At 46.7% G+C, this 23,332-nt stretch overlaps 1 protein-coding gene across 7 annotated transcripts in view; it reads right to left on the reverse strand.

Moving 5' to 3' along the window:
- The window catches only part of Tead1 (TEA domain transcription factor 1), a 229,963-nt gene that overhangs the window by 145,955 nt on the left and 60,676 nt on the right, over window positions 1–23,332 (reverse strand). For all 7 annotated transcript variants that reach the window (XM_087908556.1, XM_087908555.1, XM_087908550.1 and 4 more), the window contains one exon: window positions 4,454–4,709. In XM_087908556.1, coding sequence (XP_087764682.1) covers window positions 4,454–4,610 — 157 coding nt within the window. In that variant the 5' untranslated portion in view covers window positions 4,611–4,709. The remainder of the gene's footprint in view (window positions 1–4,453; window positions 4,710–23,332) is intronic.

Raw genomic sequence — 23,332 nt, forward strand, 5'->3', positions numbered from 1 at the left:
TGCTGGGATTAAAGGCGGGCATCGCCATCACCCAGCCAGAATCCCTATCTTACATGCATAAGGTTCTAGCCTCAATCTCCAGCACCACACTTTAAAAAGCGGGGCGCGGGGGGGGGGGGTAGGGGGACCCCCCCCCAGCTATTCTCAAGGAGGCTAGAGGCATCTGCTCACAGGAGAAAGTCACTGCCTAGCAGTGGCTGTGCCCAGTCAGCCTGCAGCGTCCCAGGACACTAGAACCTTCCAGACATCTTTCTGGCCAGCATCGGGGCCAGCCTTGTGATCTGGACCCTCCCTGCAGTGTTCTCTTCCTGCCAGCAACAGGCCAGGTGTCCTGGACTTTGGTAGCCAAGAACAAGCTTCAAAAGGCTAAGTGGAAGGTGACCATCTTCAAAGCGTCCTCAGACTTCCCAGAAATCTCTGGCACCCAGCCCTGACCTCGGGTCAGTTGTCGGCAAACGGGCCTGTGACAGCTCCACGAGGGCAGGGACTCTGACTGTGTCTGCCTGGTTCCCTGCCGTCATCCTGGCAACCACAAGCATGAGACTGGCAAACAGCTGGTGCTCGGTACTGGTCTGCTGTACTGGTGTGCAATGGCACCTACCAAGGAAGGGTGGGAGGCAGAGCAGGAACAGCCCAGGCTTTAGAACTAGACAGACCTGGATCTGAAACTTTCTGGACACCACAACAAGAGTTTCCCTGTCCCTGCCTGCCCGGCCCCCTCATCACAGCACCCCAGAGAGCTCTTAGGGATGTTAGCTAGAAGTAGCATAGAGAGCCTTTAGTAGACACAAGGCCTCTGCCATGTTTTCAGTTCACAAACACTGAGCACTCGTAGGCAGGATGTTTTTCAATCACGGTGTACAATATCAGATCACAGTCACTTCGTTTAATTTTTCGCAACAATCCTCTGAGGTTGGATCTATGTAACACTCCCCTCTGCAGCTTTAGCCTTTGAGACACAGAGAATCAAGGTGACTTGCCCGAAGCCTGGGACCTAAAAGCGCAGGCCCACCATTCGGATTAAGGACAGAGTCTAAACTGCTAGACTGTTGCACCTGTCTGCCTCTAGGCTGACAGTCACTGCAAAGAGGTTCCTGTCCCAAGCCCTGCAGGATTCCAGACTGCAAGGACATCGGACAACACGTCCAGACTGGTGTCTTCAGCTACAGAGGAAACAGATGCAGGTACCCCCACGGACCAGTGCTTTCTTCAGTGACAGAAGACACAGACGCAGATACTACAATGATCAGTGCTTCGGTTTGTAGCATTCACTACGGTGTGTACTCCCCTGAAATCCAATTTCAGACAAGCGTGTTCACTAAAAACTTTCCTCCTATCCCCTCCTCCCCCACTACCTATCAGAAACACCCAGCTAGGCAAAAATAAGATAAGAAGTGAAGGGCAGAGCTAAAGAGAGAAAGGCCTGTGTGCCTTTAGAGCAAATCCAGAGGCGGCACCTGAGAATGAGTGACGTACATCAGAGAGCACAGAAGACAGTAGGGCACACAGCAGGCGGAATCACAACCTCAGCTCGGGCCACCCCCTCCTCCAAGGGACGGAAGCTCATCACAAAGAACTTTCTGTTTACTCTCCTGCCAACCACGGTGGAAATCTCATTAACTAAAATAAATCAACTGACCTTGCTTCTCCCAGTATTACTAGTGACAAGACAAAGAACTCTACAAACGCTCTTGCACATGGCTTTGAGCGACTGCATACTCTCAGTGCAATCCTTTCCAAAGCTCTCAGGGACTGCTGGTTCCTGGTCCAACTAAGTTCTGACTCACGTAGGGGATGGCGAAAACTTGATCACAAAGGGGACTCTGATCTGACCCTAGCTCGCATGACTCTGTCCCCAAGTGGCTTAAGTATCACTGTGAAAAGTCAACTTTCTTTACTCTCAAAGTCCCTGGCAGGGCAGAGGTAGCTCCAGTGAAATGGGGGATCCAGTCTCCACCTCCCCTAGTCCAGGAACTACTACACTTCCCTCCAAAACAGCAGGAGGCATTCTATCACAAGCACAAAGAAGGAGAGATGAGGGGAGAGTCTCCTCCGCCGAAAGACCAGGATAGTATACGATCCGTACAGAAAAATCCACCTCTTCCCCCCAGTCAGGAAACAAAATCCTACAGGCTGTGCACTCTCTTCCCTGTGAAAACCCACAACCACTCCCAGACTCTTCTCCCTACTGAGCTGTGATTCCTGAAGCTGATCCCTCAAAGGGCTGCCTCATTTTAAACCTGGCTGGCTACCAACACAGACAATTGGATAGTGTTGACTTAAGGAAGAAGAAACCCTTCCCAAAACAGGAACAACTGGGAAGTACCCTGGTGATACAGACATGCCCCACAACCTGCATCAAGCTTACCAATCTCCAATCACTCTGGTAAATTCCAAGCCCTAAAACCACAATGTCCAACGTGGCAAATCCCCAAAGACCTGTGGTCATCATTTATTTGACCACGTTTCCCAGGAGCTCAAAACTAGACATCATCAAGGGCAAAAGTGAGCAGGTTAACTGTTGATAGAACAACTCACATCTGAAATTTCCCGTGGTTCAGTTCCCAGCAAGAGAGCTTAAAAATCATTTTCACATAAAAAGTTTGCAATTGAGTTACAGGCAAAGTGGCCAACTACTCACAAAGGAAAAACTCAACGGGGAAAAAAAATAAAATGTAGTTTTTTCTAAGACATGGTCTCACTAGGTAGCCCAGGCTAGCCCTAAATCCCCACTTACTCTCCTGCTTTAGCCTCCTGGGTGTTGGGATTATAGGTATACACTACCAAATCCAGTTTACACCATTAATTTAGATGAAAACAATTTCTGAGTAAATGAATGGGAATTGCACAAGCAATGTCTCAAAGCTACACTTCATCACATGCAACAAAGTCATCCTCAGATGACAGCCAAGGAAAAGGAAGCAAGGGAAGAAAGAACTCAGGACACCTAAGGCCCTGAAACCATCCACCCACAGCAGCTGAGCCGTTTTGGCCCAACTTTGCTATCGTAGATACAAAGAGGATTCTTTGGCTACAGCAAGACTCACAAGAGTCTAAAACAAATGCCACAAGTTTGGGTTCTCACTCCTGGGTGCATGACAGGCTGAGAGGCTCAGTGCCACAGAAAGCAAAAGTGTCTTTGTTTCCATTACATCATCCGTGGTGAAGGGGGAGGGCAGGCGGGGCACAGCTGGTGGCAGCTGTGCCACCATCTGCTTTCTCCCCAGCAGTCTTTGCTGGTCTGAGCACAGCCTCCTCGGGCTCCTGCTAGAGAAGCGCAGGGTTAAAGGTACAACATCCTATTACAGAAATAGTCAGAATTACTGAGAATAAATCAGTCTTCTGTTGAGTTAACGGCCTCGGGTAGCTGATGAGCTGGTGTTCCTGGAATGTATGCTGTTTGCATCTCTTTAGACTTGGTGACAACACAAACTCTGTCAACTCAATTAGACAAGCACGATGTACAGGCAACCACCTGCCATCTGCTTCCCTGAAGGTGGGCAGCCGAAAAGTGCAGATCCGCAGCTGGAAACATTCTGGGAAAGGAGAGAGAGCACCTCCCAGAACTGTGGAGGCTAGCATCACACTAGCTAGGGCGTGCATGCATGCTGCTGCTGCTGCTGCTGGCATCCCAGGCCATTTGGAGAGCTAGGCTTGCCTTCCTCAGCTTCATGTGGCACCCTTCAGAACATGTTTAGAGGACTTCACCCGGGGAGGGTGAAGCTGGTTCTTGGGGAGAGCTGGGGAAGACAACAGCTCAACAGCAAGAGTCAAAACAGGATGATCGAGCCCACATGTGTGTTTTATCTGCCCAGTTCAGTGGGGGATTTGAATATGCTTTTGTAGAGGGGCATAGTGTTGAAACAGGGTCTCATGTAGTCCAGGCTGGCCAGAATTTTCTGTATAGCCAAGGATGACCCAGAACTTCTGGTCCTCCTGCCTCTACTTCCTGAGTGTTAGGATTACAGGGTGTGCACCATCATGCCTAGTTTCCCAAGTGTTGTGGATTAAACCTTGGGTTTTGTGCTGCCAGGCAAGCACTCTACCAACTGAGCCACATCCCCAGCCAATAAAATTAAATTTTATACAGAAATCTAAATCATAGGCTTTTCCCACAAGGGTGGGAAGATTTAAGAAACTCAGTCCCACTCCTGACACCCGCTATGTGGCTCTAGATGGCAACGCCCCCTTGAGACGGAGGGTGTGTGCTGAAGAACTCGTTCCCTCCTGCATGAATGTCACCGTGGCACCTGGACCTTGAGAGTATCTGTCAGAAGGCCTGTCAAGCACGAAGAAAGAGAAAACCCCAAGGGATGCTATCCCAGTATCCCTTATCGACACTCCTCTGCAGTGGAGCCTGGTCCCTGGGGTATCCAATTGTCGTCCTACAAAGAGCGTCCCCTCCCACCACAGCAGGCTGCAGTCCCTGGAAGGAATGTTCCAGGCCACTTACCATACATTTTGCCTTCGTCTGATAAGATGATTTTCCTCCTCCCACACGGCGGATAGATCGCCAGGGCCTCCTGAAAGCTCTGCTCGATGTCGGGGCTCCAGACCCCCTCCGCGTCATTGTCAATCGGCTTATCTGCCGAGTCGCTCATCCTCTCCATGTTTTCGGCAGGGCTCTCGCTGCCGCTCCAGCTGCTGGGCTCAATTTTGGCGGTTGGGTTTTCCAAGCCGAAGCCTGGAGCCTTTTCAAGGAAACAAACCTAAAAGAGAAATCATCAAATAGTATAAGGTTGGGATCTCCATCAACACATTGCAGGTTCTTGGTGGCTAGTGTCGCAAGGCCAATAACTCTTAGTAAAGAATATGCAATTCTGAGACCCCAGATGGTTTTGTTCACTGTGTGTCATATTAAGCACCCTACAAAGACATTCATGACCGGCTGAGGTCAGGTGGTCTCCCTGGATGAGAGCAAAGTCTCGCCTAAGAAGGCGAGCCCTCAGAGCTACATCTGCAAGGCTCACTTGAGAACCTTTTACTAAAGAGCCCATACCCTACAAGCAGTACCACATTCAAGGACAGTCAAATCCCCATAGCAGAACAAGTTTATAAGAACCTAAAGTAGTTGGGGGGTGGGAGGGTGCACACCTTTAATCCTTGCATTCAGGAAGCAGAGGCAGGCTTCGAGGCCAGCCTGGTCTACAGAGCTAGTTCCAGGACAGCTAAGGCTGTTATACAGAGAAATCCTGTCTTGAAAAACAGAAAAGGGAAGGGGAGGGGAGGGAAGTGGAGGGAAGGAAAGGAAGGGATGTAAGCTTCACTCTAGAAATTGGCATTGTAAGTGAAATGTCAAACCATCTCAATGTAAGATCATGCAAGAGTTGGGGACAGGAGAGATGAGATTACTCTAGTGCTGTAGTTACCCTTCCTGAGTCAGTGATGCCAGTTGTTCAAGATCTTGAACATTGATCTTTGGGGCTCCTACCCTGTGAAGTCAGGTAACTGGGTCCTAAACTCCAACCCTGAATGAAACAGAGACTAGTACAGTCCCCTCCTACACCTGCCACCCTTATGGGAATGTTCCCATCCCCTTGGGGCAGCAGCTGGTCCTACAGCATACTCTCCTGGTCACATGGAAACTGTGGGGCAATCTTTCCTTCATTTTTCTGGGTAGTGAAGATAACAGAGCCAGAAGAAACCCTCCTTCAAAATGTAAACGCAGTTCCTTTCTATTATACATGCCCCCTATAGTCACAAGGGGATAAGCTTTCTAAACAAATGTCACACTGGCTAGACACCAAGGTGAAAATGATCTAATCCAGTACTCCCTGCTGGCTGCACACTAACATATCAATATCGCTTTGTGAAAACCACATCAGATCATTAATGCAAAGAGCTCCCCAAAACAAGGAAGGAGAGGACCCGCTCCTGGAGAAGGATGGGCAAGGGGGTCACAGTGTGCCTGAGCAGGGCTGCTCCCCTTCTATCCCTTCAGAACAAGAAGCAAGAGGAAAGCATGTCCTGGAACAACTGACTTTCTTCACTTGCCTCTCCCAACTATATCCTCTCCTCAACCTGTAAATCTCAACAGAACCCAGATGCAAAACAGTGCACAATCCATGGTCTGACAGGTAGCTTTGGACTCCTCACCTTGACTTTCTTCAATTTGGCAGTGTTTGTATTTAAAAAATAAATAAATAAAAAGTGGTGTGCTTAGTTTTAACTGTTATCACTGGGCTATCATTCAGAGAACATGTCAGCAAGATATCGATGGCCCATTGCCAACACACATACGCTTACACAGGACTTCAAAACTTGCCAATGTCAAGGTATAAATTATGAAACAAGAACGGGTTTTGTGACTGGCCCCAAGATGAACTCTGGGTGCCTGCCTGCCTCATGGATCTTCTAAATTTTAAAGTGATTACATTTTGGGTTGGGATCTGAGAGTGCTATAAAATTTGAGCTAAGCTGTAACCACCCTAGTGATTGCTTACTGAAGAAATTACGAGACTAGGAGGGAACTCTTTGATAGTGGCTAGCCTCTCTCCCAACAAACAAAACAATGCACACACATATAAAACCATGGGCCAAGCCAAAGCAGATCACAGCAGAATGAATTCACTCAAGGAAGCTGAACTTAGAGATATAGACTAGATGTGTGGGTGTTCAACCACTACAGCCAAGGGAGTGAGGGCTGAGGGCCTGGGCCTTCGTAGGCCTCGGAAGAAGGTTCTTACGCAACTAAAAGTATAGGCTCCAGAAGAAAACATACCAACAACCCCCACCCAAAGCGGTAGGAGCATCTATCTCATCAGCTGGTCACACAGGCCATGCTGGAGCTCACCAGTGGGAGGACTCTTCAGCACCTCCACCTTCGCGCTGGTATGCGAAATTGCTTGGCCAATTAGGTCAACACCCATTTCCTCCCTCACTTTACCCTATCAGCCCTGCAGGTCTGCCCATCCTTCAGGTATCCTCTCCTCCAGACATTTCCTCCGGCCTGATCATGCCTTGGGATCTCTGTGGACCTTCTTAACTCTACTGACCCCCCACCAATGCATCTACAATCAAAGGCAGGGAACAGCCCCACTCTGTGATGCTTGAGAGAAGATTCCACCATAAGGAAGCCTGTCCACTAGCCAAACTGTCCACCAAGGATGGCCTCACTCAGAAGACTAGCAGCAAAGACATAGCAGACAGTGTTCGAGCTGCGTCTAAGGCCAGGAGTCACACACATGAATTGATCCATCTACCCAGGAAGCACAAACACAGCTCTAAACACTCCCACATTTTGATTCATTTGCAGCAAGGGAAGAACTCCGTGATTAGGCTCTGGTAATCTAGTCTACTAGAGCCCAGCAGGATGGAGTTACCTCCTCTGGACCTACAGCAGCACACAGCCCCAAAAAACACCAGATATAAAACCTACAAAGCTACTCAGGTTCTTGGTTTTACAACCTCACTGTAAGATGAGCCCCTGTATGGGCAGAGAGTTTCTGATCACAAGGCTGGTAGGGCTGGCTGAGAAAACTCCCCGTACTAGATACCAAAATAACCATCCTGACATTCCACTCCTCAGCTCCAAAGCCACCTCATCCTGGAAACTGTCCTTGTCACTCTAGTGACTGAGAGACTATTAGTCACACTTTACAAGCATCCTCCAAATGTAGAGCTGGTAACTGCTCAGTCCACCTTGGTTTGAATGCACACCAAAAAGCACCTGCTTATTACCAACATTAAGATCTAATCAAGTCAGGTACAGTGCACAGGCCTGTCACATCAGACCTCTGGAGGTGGGGATGGGAGGATCCTAAAATAGAGGCCAACCAGGGCTACCCAGTGAGACCACCATCACCACCAACACCGTCACCATCACCACTACAAAATATAATGGATTATTCAGACTATCTACAGAGCTGAGGTCCTCCACACATCTTTTGAATATGAAAATCCAGTTTCCCTCAATTCAGAATGAAGAAGTGTGTGTGTGTGTGTGTGTGTGTGTGTGTGTGTGTGTTACATTCAAACTGGGTTCTTGATTCAAAACTTGACTCACAAGTCACATGGTTCAAACTAAATTAGTTAATCTTTTTACAGCAAAAGTTTTCACTTACACAATGGAGATACTAAATTCTATCCTAATGCAGAAAACCCATGGAGGGAAAGAAGGCTGAAACCTGATGGCCATGAGATAAAACTATAAAAGGAAGAGTTCTGACATCTGAAAAACCATGTGCCCTCACTCACTGATTAAGCAGTCAATCCTCTCTGAACAAAGCATGCCATATACGATGCCAAAATACGACAAAAAAACAGAAGACAGTGGAGGAATATTCAATCTACTAAGGATTTGTGTCTTAAAAGTTTTCAGAAGGCTAGAGAAGACTAGATAGAAATTTCAGATTGTTGACAACCACTTTCCTAATATTCACCCTAGTTCAAACTTTCTCACAAATTATACTTTCCATATTCTTTTGAGCAAGGTGGTTCAAGTGTCTCCATGGAGAGACGGTTGACACCAACAAAACATGGTATGTGTTCTGTAGTTCACAGGATGTCAGTTTCCACCAAGAACAGTGTTCTGTAGGTCCCTTATCTTCTGAAATTTCCTAGCCCCGCAATACTCAAAACACAGCTGTTAACAATAATCCAAGTAGCCTACTAATTGGCTAGACAGTCGCCACCCCCGCCCACCATGACATTCCTTTTTCAGAACCCACCAACACTTCAGAAGACTCCTAAGAGCATGGGGGAGGTGTCCTAAGTGCACTTGACCCACACAGCCTATTCCAAGTGCCTGGAGATAGAGGGAAGGGAGAGCAAATGCAGGCACTTCTGACACTAACTCTACATGGGGTGACATGTGACAAGAGAAGGTGCTATTCCCTTCACAGATTCCCATGAGGCCCTCACCATGGAAACATCTTACCCCTTCATTAAAACTAGCCCTTGTGGTTAATGAAACACCGCTGAGCATGAGGGTCCAGAAAACCCATAAACCTTATTCTAGCCAATATCTTAATCGTCTATGAAAACATAGTAAAGGAGCCAAACTATGAGCTGGACTTAGATGTCTCTCTAAGCACCCAGGACCCACATCCTATGAGCCTCAGTGTCCACTGTCAGTCATAAAGGAAGCCAATTCATCCATTCACCCACCATCTTGTGTTCCTGTGTTGCTGTGCCCTTTAACTGCACCCCAATGCACTCAACAGAAGGGACCATTATGCTCACCTCAACATCTTCACCCCAGTGATGACACAGAGCCTGATACAGAAACAGTTAATAACAGAACGAACATCACCCAGATGACCCGAGCATGTTTTGATAACATGACAGCTCATTCTCCAAACTCACGCTAACTACATTTCCACCGAATGGTAAGCAATAAAAGAAACCGTTCCGTCACTGGCTGGAGCTCAGTGATGAAGTGCTTGAATGGCGAGTTTGAGGTCCTGGGGTCATCCACAAGGCCACAAGAAAATGGCAGTGGGGGGAATCACCATATGAGAGATCTGTCACAGGAAACACACCCAAACAGCGTCCCGCCAGTATGACTGACAACTACAGCGGTTATGCGCAGGAGACAAATTAGGTCTGAATCCTAAGAGGGAGGTGACTCTCCTCAGAAACCTCACTTAAAGGAACCGCTGATATTCTCCATTTCCCTGACAGGACGGAGAGAGAAGAGAGAGAGAGCTAGAAAACGAAGCTACAAGGGAAGCAGGAGTAGGGTAAAGTGATGGAAAGGCCGGAAGTTCCTCTTCAAAAAGAGAGAGAGAGGAACTGGTAAGGCCAATGGGAGCAGGTGGGGGAGCAGGGGTGGGTGGAGGAGAGCTAACAAGTCAAGATCATCACTAGCTCAAGAGAAGCCAGAAGCCGGAGCCACTGGGGGAGGGGCGTGTGAGACAGGGAATCACACAGCAAGATATTTATAGCACTCAGCTTGACCACGAATTGGATGGCTAGAAGGTCACAGTGATCTTCACAAGAGCCCAGATGTTTTATTTTTACGTAAGAAAAAAAAAAAAAGCTATGCTCTTTTTTAAAAAAAAAAAAAAACAACTGAGGAGACAAGAACTTTCCTTCCAACGTAGTAATCTCTCAGACAGCACATCTAAATACAATCCCAGAGGTCCCAGGTGAGGAACAGTGATGGAGATTTTTGTCTGTTGGCCTTCATCACTGCTCTGCCCTTGGATATTATCCCCACCTTAAGAGGTTCAGGGATGGAAATTGCCCAAAGTCATGCGCTTCACAGAACCTGAGTCTCCGGTTGAGAAGGAGTGAATTCCATAGGCATTAGGCATATCAGACTCACACACCAGCCTCAGTAGGCGGAGGAAGGCAGCGCTGAATTCTGGGCTCTGTCCACAGCTGACATCACCACGCACAGCCTAATTAATTCCTAATGAATAGTGATGACACTGACTCACCTCCCTGGGCAGTTGGGAGGAATTCTGGGCACTAATGACAGTTAATTGCTTTTGCATATGTAAAGTGGGGCATGTAATTATTTTCCTATCATCTCAGACACTCACAAACCTTGCTAACAAGTGGCCTAATCCTGTGAGGCTCGGCAGCCAGGGGGGCGGAACTGAAGAAGCCGTGCAATTGTCAGGGGTGGCAGAACTCTCTAGAAACTGACTCTAAAGCAATGTGTCACAGCACACAACAATCAGAGAGCCTTGTTTGGTGTCAGCAGGTCCCCTATATATTTGGTAGAAAGGAAAGGCTAATTATAATTAGTCCATGCATGTTTCAAAAGTCACCTTCCTATCAAGAGAATCCCATCTACATGTCAATACCTCTTCACCTAGTCCACCGTTCCTGAGCATCCTGAGATACCCATCTCCCAGCTCCATCAGGTGATAGCTTTGACTGGCTTCATGTGATATGGCCCTTACCACGCTGCCACCAAGTGCTAAAACTACCCTCTCCATTCACGAACCACTGAGAAAGCAATTCTGTCCCTTTCTCCCACCTCCACCTCCATCCAAAGTGACCACACTTCTCCTTCATCTGCGAATTCCTCAAAAGTTGCAGCCGCTTCCCCAGTGCCAGGCAGTCTATCTTACTCAGCCTCTCCAATGCAAAAACCTGATGGGAAGATACGGTAAGCACGGTATGATGCAGTCAGCAGGCTGGGGACAGAACCTCCAGTGTGACAGTTAGTACTGACTGTCAACTCGACGGGATCTAGAAACACGCAGTCTGTGACAGATCATCTAGATGGGGTTGACCGAGACGGGAAGACGTGCACTAAATGTGAGTGGCACCATCCATGGGGCTGAGGGCCTGAACTGGAAGGGAAAAAAAAAAAAGGAGAAAGCTCAACACACATTTGTTACTCTCGGTTTCCTGACTGCAGACTTCATGCGAGCAGCTGCCTCAAATTGCTGGCACGGAGCCCTCCCAGCCATGATGGACTCGAAATGCGAGCCGCGATAAACCCTTCCTTCCATGAGGTGCTTCTGCCAGCTATTTGGTCACAGCAAGGGAAGTATAATGAATACGCCCAGCTAAACAACTATCTAGAGAAACAGACTTCAACCCAGATGCAAATGCAAAGACCACAGTTCACCCTTCAAGCGGCCGTCCGTGTCTCAAAAGGAAAACCAGTAACCTTGCCCAGGTTAACTGACAAAACCCCAAGAGCACCTCCTGAATTCCAACTTAGAAAACAAATACATGTTCCAGGTTAGACAAGTCAGCCATAGTTTATGCTAAAAAACAAACACCAGAAAGATTAACACTTCTCAGGCAGTAGTAACCCAAGCATAACCATAATCCTCCTTGCTCAGAAAGTCTGGTTCACCCTCAGGGTATCTTAGCTAAATTTAGCAGGGCTGGTGAGATGGCTCAGCTGCATGTAGTGGTCTTGCAGGTCAGACATCTGACAACCACTTATAACTGCAGCTCTGAGAAGTCCGACACCTTCTAGATCTCAGGGCCCCTAGACTCACACATGCGCACTCTCACACAGAGATATACTCATGGTTTTTAAAGATCTGAAAGTAGACAATTCCTATTTTTATCTCTTTTCATTTTTATATTTATTGTGTTTGAGAATGGGTGTTTTGCCTGCATGTATGCATGTGCACCACATGCATGCCTAGTGCTCACGGAGACCAGAAGAGGGTGTCCGATCTCCTCAAAGTGTAGTTACCAGCAGCTCAAAGTCAATATGAAGGAATCGAACCCAGGTCCTCTGGAAGACCAGACAGTGTTCCCAGCTGATGACCACGTCCCTAGACCGACAGTTCATACTTAAGACACACCAGATAAATACGCACATTGTGTTTGGCTAAATCCCATAAGAAACCAGCATTTCCAGAGGGTCCATCTTCAACCACACACCTGAAGTGGTGCCTGGACGTGAGTACCACACCAAGGGACACTGGTTCCCTGGGTGGCAGACTTACAGGCAAATCCCTCAGGAGTCACCCTGCTCACCTAGTGTCCCTGCTTGTTGCCAGCCAATTTAATGACACCAGAGCCCGGCAATTGACCCGCCCTGATGTGCCCCCTGGGTGATTCAGAATGCCCACTCCCTTGCATCAGAACCATCACTCCCACTCTATGTGGGGGAACCATCCCTGCTTCCTCTCCAGCTTCTGGGAATTATACTGCTTCTCTTTCTGTCTGGGCCTCTACCAGTACCATTATGGACATGTTGGAGGAAGACAGAGGAAGGGAGGAATCCCACAGCTTGCCTCAGACAACAAGGAAATCTTGAACTAAGATGGAATTTTGAGCCCCTGCTCTAGTTCACCACCACAAACACTGGCATCAGAGGATCCTCATGGGTCTCCCCGGCACTTGCATCAGAAGATCCAAAGTCTAGGCTCCGATGGGGAAAACAACCCCTGTGCCCCAGCAAGCTACGGCAATCAAGAAACAATCTGTCACAGCACACTCTTCTAGAAACGATATGGAAAAATCAGGCCGCCACTCCTCTTCTAGAAACGATATGGAAAAATCAGGTCGCCACTCCTTGAGGACCCATTTCTAAAGGAGCGCAGCAGACATCCTGACAGCTAACCTAAATCATACTTGGGTTTCAGTTTTGAGTCCCAAACACCTAGGGCACAGAAACTGATACGGTGTGATCTCTAGGACCCATGACCGTGACCATTAGGACACTAGTAAAGGACGGACCTAGATAGAGTGCTAAATAAGACTCACCAGGCGCAACAAATCCACACTCACACAATTCTGAAGCCCAAAGCTGAATGGCTTACAATGGCCTATATTAAAATTCACACGTCAGGCACTGTGGCACAGCCCATGGCCCCAGCATCCAGGAGGCTGAGGCCAGAGGATCCCGTGTTAGAGGGCAGTCTGGGTCACACGGCAAGTTTGAGGCCAGCTTGAGTTACACAGTAAATCCATGTCACCAAGGTATACAAAACAGACCAGTATCTCAAAATCCAGAAACAAACCCTACGCTTGCTTCTGCACTTGGCTTGTGACAAGGGTAGCACTGCATTGCCTTTGGTAAAGAACAAGGTTTTGTCAACAGATGAATAAGTATCTATCAGAACAAAATGAAAGACCCCTACCTCACACTGTACCCTACAATCCATCTGAGAGTTTAGATCTTTATTTCAAAAGCAAAATAATAAAGACTTTAGAAGAAGACCCAGAAGATTACCTTCGTGTATCAAATTATTACTGGAAAAGGACAAACTGGGGCTGGTGAGTTAGACCAGCAGGTAAAGGTGCTTACAACCAAGCCCACTTAACCTAAATTCAACTCCAGGGACCAACACCAAAGATGGAGCAGACCTACTCCCTCAAGCTGTCCTAACACCTACATACCTACTCAGTGTATGCATACATGTGTATATATACACAATAAATAAATAAATCTAAACTTTGTGTGTGTGTGAACAGGGCTGAAGAGATGGCTCCTTGGTTAAGAACACATACTGTTCTTGCAGAGGACCAATACCAGGTCACTACTGCCTGTGACTCCAGCTCTAGGGATCCAATGTCCTCTGGTCTCCTTGGGCAATTGTATTCATGTGCACAAAAGTATTGTTAATAATGATGATGATGGTGATGATGTTGACAAAACATGAACAGAAATAGCAAATAATTGATCAAGGTTACTTAAGAGGATAAAATAGGAAAATGGTTTGAACCCAGAAATTCAAGGCCAGTCTATGGAGAACCTAGCCTCAAAAAAGGAATAAATAAAGGGAGGAAGGGAGAGAGGGAAGGAGGGGAGGGATTGAGGGATTCTGTCACAAGTAAAAATTTCCTTGTACTTCAAGAAGTTTTAAGAAAATAAAATTCAAAAAAAATAATAAAAACAAAAATAAATAAATAAAAAGAAAGTAAAATTCAGAGAGGATGGTAGATGCAAGCAGACCTCTGTGACTGAGGACAGCAAGTTCCAGGCTAGCCAGGGCTACACAGTAAGAACATGACTCAGATTTGAAAATGAAACCACAAGGAGAAGATGTCTGCAAAGTCACTAAAAAAACCCCACTTATCTTCTGAATACATAAGAAATTCCTATGAAATAAGAAACCAACCAGGAAGAAAAAAAAATTAAAACGAATGTATTGGAGAGAGAGAGAGAGAGAGAGAGAGAGAGAGAGAGAGAGAGAGAGAGAAGGTGTCCAACAGACCTAGATCAACACGTCCACACTGAAACTACGTGACCCATGTGGAAGTCAGGAAAACACCAGATGGCCCCTTCCAACATCTGAAGTCTTTCTTGCAGTCCCTATTGTTGCGCTGTCTATTCTAGACTAGCTGGTCGAGGAGCTTCTGCCGGCTCCCATCTCTACCTCTAGCTTACTACAAAAGATCTAGAATTCTGCAAGTTTTCAAACATACCATCAAGCCCCATAGTCGCCACTTTTACCTGTTGAGCCATCTTCTCAGGCCCTAAAATAAAAGGCTGACAAGTGTTGTCAAGGATGTTGAGCGCCCAGAACCCTCACAGACCGCTGATGAGAGTAAAAAGTAGTCCAAGCATTCTAGAAAACTCTTTGGCAGTCACTATGCAACCACTAGAACTGACTCGATGCATACTTGCTGACCTGGCAATTCCAATTCCTCACAAGGCCCACGAAGAGAGGTTCTTCAGAGGTTGGGTGTAAGAACATTTATATGAGCACTTATCAGGGCAGCCAGAGGTGCTCAATTTCCTTTTCCTGGGAAGGGGTGGTGGAGAGATGTTCAATTTCTTATTAACTGCAGGATACATAGCTTGCATCATATTCATAAAATGGAATGTTATGGGAAAAAAAACCCACAGTCCAACACAGTAACTATCAATAAAGGGTGCATTTGAATGTCAATCACTAGGACTAAATCAGCAGCATTTCATGAGCTGGGGAGCCGCCTGTGGCTAGTGGCTACAGTGTAATACAGACTAGAGCAGAGGCTTTGCCTCCGTGAAAGTTCTATGGGATGTTGCTATGGCACAGTCAACCGTGATGTTTAGTGGCATAAAACAGATGCAGAGGACAATCTCTAGGCATCCATTCACAAGCTCAAATACTGGCAGGACTAATCTATCAGCCAGGGAGAGTGGTGCGTGCCTGTAGTTCCAGCACTGAGAGGTTAAGAAAGACATCAAGGTCAGTCTGGTAGCATAGTGAGACCCATCTTTTTAAAATAAGATAATTAAAAGGAAAGCCTAACCGATGTTACCAAAGGGGAGAGTAGTGGCACATGCCTGTAAGAGGAGCAAACGTTCAATTTTATACTTGGTTACAAGGTAAGCTTGAGGCCAGCCTGAGCTACAAGAGACCCTGTCTCCAAAACAAAAACAAAAAGGTCTGGATGCATAAGTGTTCACAATGGAAAAATACAAGGACTCCATACTGATGACGCATGCACTTTTTTCTAAGCATGTTAGTTACACTTCAATAAAAATCCTGGCAGGGGAAGGGGAGAGAACCCAGCCAAGCATAGTGGCACATGCCTGTAAACCCAGTGCCAAAGGTCACAAATTTGAAGCCAGCCTGGGCTACACTGAGAGACCTTATCTCCAAAGAAGGATGGTGGAGGGAGGAAAAGATACAAGGACAGTGAAAACCACCTGTGTATTTCAGGACCATTCTGAGTCTGTGTTACACAGAGTCTATTCCAGTAGTTCTGAGCACAACAGCTCTTAGAAGTGTTGCCATGAGAACCAGAGGATTAGCAGAAGAAACATCCAATGAGAATAGGCGCTGGATCCTCCCCCGCCCCAGTGAGGGTGAGGATGTCACTCATAACGTCTCTCACACACACATTGCTTTTCACAAGGATGCCTAAAGAAAGTGTGTGTGTGTGTGTGAGAGAGAGAGAGAGAGAGAGAGAGACAGAGACAGAGACAGAGAGAGACAGAGACAGACAGTCAGCAAAGGTTTCACCCTACACTCCAGCTGCCAAAATGCACTGAACACTGGAACACTGGAGGGCCCTCAGGCAAACTGGAAGGCCACGTGGGTCTCCAAATTTGGGTTATTTCCTAAAGTCTACTTTGGCTCCCATCCCCATCCCATAATTTATTTATTTCTGCTATTCTGCAGTCTTTCAAAACCCCCTAAATTAATTCTGAAGATGAGGTGTTCATAAAACAAACATTTCCATTTTCTGGTTTTTCTAATTTAATGTAATAAAGCATTTACTGAATGAGGTCCATACTCTGTGACTCCTTATTCATAACCAGGCACAGGAGATGGGAGATCAATAAATACTGTGTGCTGGCTAGTTTGTATATCATTGAGACACAGACTAGCATCTTTTGGAAAGAAATCCCTGCATAGGATTGGCCTGGAGATAGGCCTGGGTGTATTTCTTTGATTGATGATTGATACAGCAGGGATCAATTCTCCATGAGTGGTACCATCTCTGGACAAGGGCCCTGGTGCTACAAGAAAGCAGGCTGGGCAAGCCATGAGGCCCAAGCCAGTAAGCAGCACTGTGCCATGGCCTCTGCTTCAGGTCCTGTCTCCAGGTTCCTGCCTTTAGTTACTGCCCTCACTTCTCAATGTGAAGTTTTACAAGTTGTAAAACCCTTTCCTCCTAAAGTTGCTTTTGGTCACGGTGTTTTATCACTGCAACCGAAACTCTTAACTAAGACACCCTATTACACGAAAGACATAAATCACATTTATTATCCTTCAAGATTCCCTCCTCCCCTAGAAACTTGACCTGACCCACCTGCCTGCTCTATGTATCCAAAGTGGTCAGTCTATGAACAGGGCACAGTCAGCCTGCCCGTCACTCTTGCCACTCTGTGAGCCTTCAGGGATCTTTCTGTTCTTGATATTCAGTAGAAAGCTTTGGCACATGTTAACTGATCCCCCAAATATTAACTGAATGAAAACATGAGCAACTGACTGGGTGATGTTACACACTGCAGCGGACTACTGGATGCACCCCAAGAGCACAGAAATGGACAGAATTGGTGACTCAAGTCAACCAAAGCTTCTTGAAGGATATAGTGAAGGCTGAGCAGCAAGTTCTCTAAGAGTAGAACAGCGCTAACGTGTTAAAGTCACAGTCAAGCATGAAAGCAAAGAAGGCTGGAGCCAAGAGAGGATGATGGAGCTCCAGTGGGTACACGGGCTTCAGGGGCCCGGAGCAGAGCTGGCACTGTTCACAGAGCAGGTCAGAAAACACCAAGCCTGTGCAGACAATCCCAGAATAAGTATGTGAGCTGCGTGTGTGTGCACTTTTTGTGTACTGTGTGCTTTATGCATGTGTGTTTGTGTATACATGTGCCTTTACATACATATAAGCACAAACGTGTTTGTCTGTTTGGAGGGAGAAAGGATAAGGATATGATTATTTTTATCGGGGCTAGAGAGATGGCTCAGCAGTTATGAGAACTGGCGCTTTTCAGAAGATCAGGTTCAATTCCCAGCATCCACATGGCAGCTCGGCCATGTCTGTAACTCTAGTTCCAGGGCTTCTGACACCCTCTCACAGGCACACATGCAAGCAAAACACTAATGCACATAAAATAAAAAGATAATCTTTTTTTGAAAAATTTATTATCAGGGTGAAACCAGGTATTTTAAAACAACAATTTTTGGTGTGGTCTGAGGCCAGAAAAAAACTCTCTAGATCATCTCAGGAATTACAACGTGAGGCATTTAAGCATTCCAAATTTACAAATGCATGAGAGTGACAGCTCAGAGAGGCAGATTTACAGGTGCCAAATGCATGATAGTGACAACTAGGAGGAACAACTCAGGGAGGCAGATTTACACAGGTAGCTTGTCTGGACAGCCCAAAACCATGAACTAATTCTGCCGGGGGAGAGAAGGCAGTCACTCGGGTCGAATAAATGCTCACCCAACTCTGTCTTCAGTATTCAGCATGTTTCCCTGGTCCCTAAAAAGAGTCTGTGAGTGACTGGGAATTCAAGCCTGATCCCTCCAGGCCACTGTGCTAAAGCCAGCAGAGGCAGCATAAGCTAACACAGGAACTAACCAAAACCACACAGCAATGCATGTGTATGGATGTCCATGGGTATCAGGTGAGCTGTCCCCACCCTTCAGGTGAGAACACAGTCTGCACTGGTGGACGGCCCAGAGAGGAAGTAGCTGTAAGACAGGTCTCACATTATAAATGTGAACCATTTAAAGCTCTGCCCACAAGTCAACCCAGCCTCTAACCATGATTTCATCATGAGAAATAATCTTGGCACTCTGGTTGGAAATTGGCTGAAGCCAGATAAGGGAATGACTATTCTCATTCTCATTCTCTCTCTCTCTCTCTCTCTCTCTGACAATGAATTACTCGTGCTAAGTGAATACATACTCCATGTGAATTTTTAATTCTGCACTTAATAACTGTGCCCTAGTTTCTTTCTATCCCAAATTAGAGTATTATCACCATAGTAAAGAAATCCTTAAGACAGTAAGTCTCTCTCTTTTGTTTTAGAATCTCAGGTTATAATCCTGACTGACCTGGAGCAGGTTATGCAGACCAGGCTGGCCTCAAACTCAAGAGATCCGCCTGCCTCTGCCTGAGCTCTGAGATTAAAGGCGTGCGCCACCACACCACGGTGCACACACACCTTGACTTTGTTGGCATGCCACGGGGTCTCAAGCTACTGCTGGATAAACACATGTGGAACTGTTTAATAACTACAGATGAAATGTGTGTCTGCTCTGTATAACCAATTTTCAAAGGCAGGAAACCAATTTCCATCAAGTTCTGCTCCCCTCCTTACACCTAACACAGTTCAGTAAACAACCATTCGATTTAGTTAAACATCAAATTTAACACGTTTTTATGACTTTTAAGAAATGAAGCCAGGCTTCATGTTACAGGCCTATAATCCCAGAACTCAAGAGGTAGAAGCAGAAAGAAGCATTTCAAGGCCGGCTTGGGCTGCACACTGAGACACTGGGGGGAGGTGGGGGGGGGCAAAAAAAATCTCTCTTTATCTAAACAATTCCAATGCCCAGTCTAGGCACACCCTAGACTAGACTCACTCACAGAGCAACAACTCACTGTCTTGAAAATAGTTCTCCCACTTCCCCAAATCCCAACTGGGTTCAACACCAACCCTCTTCTTGACTTCAAGGCTGGGCCCCCACATCCCAGTAGGGCCGGCCACCTGCTGAGTTGTGATACAAAGTTCTCACTAGTGACCACCCCCAAAGCAGCTGCTCAGCTTGGGGAACTGCCTTTTTGACTTGGGGCCAGTTCATCTCCTGAGGCCTGGGGGCTGCTCTAAGTATCAGGTTACTACAAAAATAACAGCAGGCCTGTCTACACCCCTGCCAAGTGCAAGAGGGAAGTGTCCAGGGGGTGAGAAAGAGGGGCCTAGGGAGGAGAAGAGGCAGGCACCTGAATAGGTGTAGGAGAGAATCCCTGCTTTATGAAATGCACTTTGGAATCTCTAGCTGCCTTACCATCTCCACTGCAGGCCCTGCAAATTTCTCATCCCCTCAAAAGCCAGAGGAACTCTAGCTCTATGATACTTGACCATTTGGAAGATGCTTTTAAAAACTGTTTCAGGGGCAGGCTGGAGAGAGGGCTTTCTTTCAATAGCATACATGAAAGTCTGATTCGAGTCAAAAGGTTTATACAAGGATTCCCAACTCTACAATTCCCTGGTGTTGCTCAGCTTTAATGCTCTCAAAACGAAATTCCAGCACCACAGAGCTAATTAGGTCTACGGTAGGAGAGGCGGGCCTTCAAGAAAGAAAATGCTAGTAAAAAAGCATTTATTCGCTGTTCTGTTCCTTTCCAGCGTGAAATCAAAGTTCACGCCCGTGCCACTGCCCTCATGCACCAGGCGCACTGCTGGCTTGATGTGGTCTGGCCAGCCTGGCCATTGCAAAGGAAGTGAACCTCAGTCACCCACAGAGTGAGCAGGTTATTGATTCTACGTCCATCGCTCTTTCATCCCAGTTTGCCCCACACACCGCCTCTTTAATTGGCTCCTGGAAACTGTTTTATAAGTGGGTGGGTGTGGACCCAGCACCAAGGCTCTCCCCTTTGGACCTGACAAGTAACCTTCAAGGGCAGGCCATCAACTGGGCACATTAGGTCTCCCACTGAAATCCCACAGGTGTGAAGGACACTAGGAATGCCTTGAAATACCAGGAAGGTTGAGCTAATTCTAACAATAACCACAGGAGAGTCCCGAAATGAGGGTGTGAAGGGAAACAGGTCTCTCATCAGCATCAGCATCTAAGATTAAAAAAAAGAAAAAAAAAAAAAAAAGAAATCCCTGTGTTCTGGGAACATGGCATGGGTTGTGGAGATAGGATCCCAATTTTGGGATTGTTTTGGGGTTTAGCTTTTTTCAGATTCTCGGGGTTCTCATGCAGCTCAGGACAGCCTCCAACTAGCTCTGTAGTCAAGACTGGCCTAGAACTCCTGATCTTTAAGCCTCTACCTTCTGAGTACTGGGATTATAAGCACGCACCACCATACCTGGCTCTAAGCTTTCCTTTTAACTTAATTTTGATCGGGGGGGGGGGGGGTGGAGAGGGGAGGAAGGTGCAGTGGGGTGAGATCCCCAAAAGTCACATTGCTCTGGAGTTGGTTTAAGTTCAAACAAAGGAATAACAGACATTCTAAGACACCCCCATATTCTAAACAAGAAACTACTGCAAACACTCAGAACAAGAAGGATTTATAAAGAATAGTTTGGTCGAAGCCACAACAGCAGTAGACATGCAGACAGGCAGGAATGGTGGGATTTCTGAGGTTTGCTTTTTCTTTTCCTTAGCTTGTAAGAAACAGCCCCTCTCCCAGATGAATCAGTGAGGAACTTCAGGACACATTATCAAGTGATCCTATCTCCACAACCCATGCCATGTTCCCAGAACACAGGATCCCACCTGCCCCGTGGGCATGATCAAGACACTCCATGCAGAGCTCCGCACACCATGCACATATCAACCAGCTCGAAATTCCGTAAGAATCCTGGTGTTTACCATAAAAGCTCTCATTATTATCCCAGCTCTCTTGGCTTGGTCAGTGTGCCTGGCCACTTACAGGAGGATGAGAAAAATGTACGGGCTCAACTCATCTTTTCCCAGCCTGGTCTCCCAGGGAGCCGCTGATGTCTCTGCAGCACAATGCCACCGCACTGCCGGGCTGGGTTAAAATTAGCTGAGCCCTGGAGGGCCGAGGGTAACCTTCTGACAAGGTTAGCCAGAGAGCTGAGCACTGCTCAGAGAGGGACATTAATAAGAAGCCAAGTGGGGCCTTTCAACAAGCCCATTAGGGCCTCTCGGAAGCCTGCTCGTCTGGAAGAGCCAGGTGGCAGCATGGGGAGGCTGACCTAGGCTCTTATTTTTATCCCACCGAGTCAGCAGCTTCCTTTACAGGCCATCAGCACAACCTCCAGTGTGCCTCTAATAGTATAAAACCAACACACCCACCTACAAACTGGACAGTTTGTGCTTGAGACATTTAGTTGGATTTTTTTCAAATCTAGTTTTTGAGGAATAGCTCACCATAAACACCCATCACAGGGAACCAGGAAATATTTTATCCACATACCACCAAGAGATTCAGTGTGGAACCATACGTTCAGGGGTTCTTGCATTAATAGCCTCTAACTGCCTTGCTGCCTGGGGGTTCGACTGTTCACCTAACATCTCATGCATGGTATTTTTCTACACCTAAAACCCAACCACCCCGTTTCAAAAGATGAGTGATGTTCAAGACTATGGTCAATTCAATGTTTCATTTTGTGTCGCATTTAGCTTTTTGACCAAAGTTTTCTTGTGGTGACAAACATCCTTGAAAGTGTTCCCTAAGGACTGTCCCTAGAAGCAAAAGGCAGGAACAACTGGAAGGCTACTGGTGCAGACTGGAGACATCCCCCCTCAACGAAAGAACCACAGATCTCTCATAGTACTTAGTAATGCTTTCTACGTCAATAAGAATGTTTCCACTGACCCAGACAGCCCTCATCTCTAGGTGATACTTCCTAACCACCTGCCTGAAGACCCCACAGTAAGCTAAGAGACCTCCAGCGTCCTGAATCCCACTCCAGACAAGAGCAGGTCCCCTACACACCCTTTCCATAAACTTCACTGGCACAAAAATGCTGGTTGTCTAAAACATAAAAACACTTGCAGAATTGGTAAAGAGCCTGTATCCTGAGCCTCCCAAGGATCCTGCAACCCTTCTCCCCCTCAGTGCCCAGCTCCCTCATTCCCCATTTAACCAGTAAAGGGTGAATAAAAGCCCCAAATACGAGGGTCTCCATGAGTCTTGTTACTTGGAAATCCTTCCTGCTCACAGGCACATTTTATTAAAGAACTGTTTTTTAAAATCATGTTAACATACAAACCATTTTTCATTTTCAAAAGGCCAAAGGCCTCATTATCTAGCCCAGGTGAGCCTGGACGTCACCGTGCACCCTTAGCTGGCCTCACATCCACAGCTATTCCCTTGCCTTTGCCTCCTAGGTATTTAAAATTTTTTTTAAATATAATCTATTTACCAGTATGTGCACCGATGTTTTGCCTGCAAGTCTGTCTGTGTGAGGGTGTTGAACCCTGGAGTTACAGACAGTTGTGAGCTGCCATGTGGGTGCTGGGAATTGAACCCAGGTCCTCTGGGAGAGCAATCAGTGTTCTTAACCATTGAGCCATCTCTCCAGCCCTGGTATATAAATTTTAATCAGCATCACTTTGACAGTTTCTTAATATTCCTCTTAGAAACAGAGCTAACAATCATTAGGAATCTACTTAGCAACAGGCCTAACAGACAACTGTTTCGCTCAAGGCACAGCAGTCCCGTTAGACAGAACAGTAGTAAATCTCGATGGCATGAAGGGAAGCTCAAGGGTTGGCTTGAGTCAGAGGCCTGGGGAACTCTCACATCTCCAACCAGTGTCTGAACAAACATAAAAAAGAAGGAAATGCTGGCTTGGAGCTGC

Source organism: Myodes glareolus, chromosome 7, assembly GCF_982192425.1.
Source record: "Myodes glareolus chromosome 7, mMyoGla1.1, whole genome shotgun sequence".
NCBI lineage: Eukaryota > Metazoa > Chordata > Mammalia > Rodentia > Cricetidae > Myodes > Myodes glareolus.